Consider the following 4,231-nt stretch of genomic DNA (forward strand, 5'->3'; position numbering starts at 1 on the left):
TTATGTGTGTGTGAGAGAGTGTGCATGTATGAGTAAGATTTTGTGTGATTTTGTATATATTGCTGTGAGATGCCTGAGGTGTATTTATATGTGTTGTGGTGTTTCTTAGGCGGGTACTTATGTGTATGAAAAAGCAAGTGTGTTTGTTAATGCATGTGTCACAGAGTATTTGTGTGTGTGAAGGTTTGAGTAACTGTGTGTGTATGCAAGAGAGTTTTTGTGAGCATTTGTGTGAATGTTTGTGTATGTTTGCATTTCATTGTCTAAATATGAACTTTTCCATGATACCTGAAATATATGTGTACCAAAAGAAATACGTTAAATAATCTGATTTAATTACTACCTTGCAAAAAAAAAAGAGATGTTAAATGGATGGAGAGTTCTAGGAAAGAAAGAAAGGAAGGAAGTAGAAGCACTGTGGTGATGCTGATAGTGTTCCCTTAGTCTCCTTTGAGAATCCCAGCTGTAATTGTTATTTATTATGTTGGTGGTGATGCTGGTTATGATGATGATGATGATGATGGTGATTCTACCATTTGCAGGCAAATTCTAGCTCTCCCAAGAAGATGACCAACAGCACCACACTGGTGGAGTTCTGGCTGCTCGGGTTCCATAGCCTTCCTGGCTGGCAGACCCTGTTCTTCATTGTGTTCTTGGTTATCTACATCCTAACTATCACAGGGAACATTGTCATCATCTCGGTGGTGAGGCTGGAACCCCAGCTCCACTCGCCCATGTACTCGTTCCTCCAGAACCTCTCCTTTCTGGAGATCTGCTACACCAGCACAATCATGCCTAAGATGTTGGCCAACCTACTGGTAGAGAGGAAGACCATCTCGTTTGCTGGATGCATGGCACAGCTCTATTGCTTTGTCTTCCTGGGGGCCACTGAGTGCTTCCTCCTGGCAGTGATGGCTTATGACAGGTACCTCGCCATATGTTACCCATTACACTACACAGTGGCCATGAGTGATGCATCTTGTACCCGCCTGGCCATGGGCTCCTGGGTGACTGGCATCTTCACAGGTCTCTTACCCTGCTTGCTAATCTCCAGGCTCAGTTTCTGTGGCTCCAACCAGATTAAACACTTCTTCTGTGATATCTCTCCATTGCTCAAGCTCGCCTGCTCAGACACCTCCACTACCGAGGTTGTCATATTCATTCTCTCCCTCCTGGTCCTCGTCAGCTGCCTGCTGCTGACCCTAGTGTCTTACCTCTTCATCATTCTCACCATCCTAAAGATCCCCTCCTCCTCTGGGAAGAGGAAGACCTTCTCCACCTGTGGCTCACACCTGGCCGTGGTGGCCATCTACTATGGCACCATGATCTTCATGTACGTCCGCCCCACCTCCAGCCTGCCTTCAGAGCTCAATAAGATTATCTCTGTGTTCTACACCATCATCACCCCGCTCCTGAACCCCGTCATCTACAGCCTGAGGAACAAGGACTTCAGGGATGCTTTAAAGAAAGTAATCAGCAGGCAGTGCAGTCTGCACAGAGTGTGAATATAAGGGGCTGGAGGTTGGATTCTGGCTTACGCCGAGGGGCCTTTATATCAAACTGGGTGTATAAAAGTGAGTGTAAGTTACAACTACATCCACTTTCACTTTCTTGTACACTGCCAGAATATTGTAAAAGGGCCTCAGTGATTATCTAGCTATCCTCTTACAAACCCCTCTATTGATAAAAAATTGAATCCTTTTGTATAAAGTTTACCCAAATAAATGCACACACAATTTGAACATTTTGCTGTGGTGATTTACCTACCTGATTTTGATTTAATGTTTTGTCTCATTTTTCTTGGTTTATTTTGTTATCATGCAGTCTGAGCACCTTGAAATGCTTCACCAATAAACCATGCTTCTTTTATGTGTGATATTTTATTCTAAGTGTGAAGGAGTAACTACTTGACACTGATACATAGAGAAAGAAACATACATAGAGAGAGACCACAGGCACAGTTTGGTGACAAAGGCATTTGGCCAGGTTTATTGCCCAGAAGGCGCAGTCCTAATGACTCTGACAACTTGCACAAATACATTGAAAAATGAGTGCTCTGTGACAAGGAGCGGCTCAGTCAGCCCCGGGAATCTCTGCTGTCCCCTCGGCACACAAAGGGTTAAGGTGAGGTCCCCCAACATTTATAGACTGAGTCAAATGACTAGGATGCACAGCTTTACATACCACTTTACATGTTTCATGACATCTGTTTGTTACCTTCACTTGCTCCTTACATCTTGGACACAACATCCCTCTTCCTTGTTCTGTCAAACCATCTTATCTTATAATAGATTGGAGCATACCTGTACAAGCCTTCTGAAATATATTTACATAAATATCTAATGCCTAATAATTCTTAGGAATCCCTATGTTTTAGCAACGTGAGCAACAACTTTGCCAAGTTCATGTACTGGACAGTGAAATTATAAGCATCTGCTTCAATATGTGGCCTGACTGTGGTTCCCAGCCTCTAGTTCAGGCCTTAGATCTTGTGCCAGGCCCAGTGCTCCAGGCTGTCTAGCTACTACATAGGGAAATTCTGATATTTTGATACTTCAAAAAAGGCCATTTTGGGGAGTGGGGAGGAGGGAGGTGGACAAGATGTTCCCACAATTTTTGATTCAGAAATGACAAAACATTTCATTGTTACAGAAAAGAAACATTTAATTTGACCAGAACTGCAATGTTTTGTCTTAAGTCACTGCAATATGAATAACATCTTCCTATTGATTCATGCTGTCTTATGGGACTTATATCTCCAGTCATAGAATCATAGAATGGCAGGACTGGAAGGGACCTTGAGAGGACTTCTAGTCCAGTCCTCTGCACTCAAGGCGTGGCTAAGTATGATCTAGACCATCCCTTATATTGACAGAGATTTCACAATCTCCTCAGACAATTTATTCCAGTGCAATATCTCTTTGCTATGGGCTTGGATTCTTGGCCATACTGCAGGAGTGCACAAAGGGAAATGTAGTCAGGCCAAGGACCCTGGTATATAAGGGAGAATGGACACGTGAATTACAATTCCCATCAGGCAAGTGGAACGACAGGGAAATACAGTTCATGGCTTCCAAGGCCAGCTGTGACCAATGTTATTATCTAGTCTGACCTCTTGTATAACACAAGACATTATTTCCCCAAACATAATTTCTTTTTGAACTGGAACATATATTTAATAAGTAAATAAATCTGAGCTTGATTTTAAAATTCCAGTGATGGAAAATCCAACATAACCTTTGTTAAATTGTGGGTTAATTGTTCTCACTCTTAAACTGCATGCTTAATTTCCAGTCTGAAATTTGTCTCGCTTCAATAAAGGTTAATGTTAAATCAATTTTATTTTTAGCAGATTCAAAACAAACCATTTTTAGTTCACTTCCACAAATCAAAACATTTTGATTTGCACTGAATAGCATATTTTGTTTTGAGTTTTCTAATGGAAAACAGAAAAAAAAATCAGCAAAATTGAAGTTGTCTGCAAAAAATAATCAATTTTATAGAAAATGCATTTTCCACAGAAAAATTCCAACTAGCTTTATTAATTACCCATGGTTCATTTAGTTCTAGACTTTCTCTAAGACCACCAAAAAAGAGAACAATCAGTGTCAGATGTGACACTGATGATGTGATGTAGACATCAAATCCCACTGGGCAATAGACTAGGAAAAGCCCTAGCTCACCCAGGGTCAAAGCTCCTCATAGCAAAAATGACTAGCAGTTGGTTCTCAGACCACATTCCTCGATTCTTTGATATGTACAATTAATGATGCAATAATTATGGCTGAGATTTTAAGTGATCCTGAGAGAACTAGGTGCAAAAATCCCATTGTCTATTAATGGAATTGGGGTAACTACTTCTCTTAGGCCTTTTTGAAAAATCCCAAGCATCATTATTACACTTCCTTTGGGTCCTTGTTACTGAGAAATTTACATAGGTGATCATGTCCCTGAGGGACCAATGTTGAGCAAGTATATCTTCATAATAATGATGACTGTTCTCAGACAATGCTTGGAGAAACTACTGTCCATAAACAAAATGTCTTCATAATTCAAAGTACAAATAAAGAGAAATATAACTGTGTGGCGGAAAAAATGTCCACGTGTTGTGTTTGGATCAGAACCAGCCTGAGGCCCTTTATTTCAAGCAATGCGCATTGCAAGGAGAGACAGGCAGGGCTGCTCTGCTGAATACAGAAATACAGGAGCTTATATAGCTTAAAACCACAAC

General features: G+C 41.0%; 1 protein-coding gene across 1 annotated transcript; it reads left to right on the forward strand.

The window, feature by feature from the left end:
- Positions 1 to 566: 566 nt before the first annotated feature.
- Positions 567 to 1,505, forward strand: LOC141997743 (olfactory receptor 11L1-like). Its single transcript, XM_074970162.1, has one exon. The coding sequence runs from the start codon at positions 567 to 569 to the stop codon at positions 1,503 to 1,505; it is 939 nt and encodes a 312-aa protein (XP_074826263.1).
- Positions 1,506 to 4,231: the final 2,726 nt, after the last annotated feature.

This window comes from Natator depressus, chromosome 13 (genome assembly GCF_965152275.1).
Source record: "Natator depressus isolate rNatDep1 chromosome 13, rNatDep2.hap1, whole genome shotgun sequence".
Classification (NCBI taxonomy): domain Eukaryota; kingdom Metazoa; phylum Chordata; order Testudines; family Cheloniidae; genus Natator; species Natator depressus.

Excerpts from the sequence above, each read along its gene's own strand:
- LOC141997743 (XM_074970162.1), top strand. The coding sequence starts at position 567 with ATGACCAACAGCACCACACTGGTGGAGTTCTGGCTGCTCGGGTTCCAT.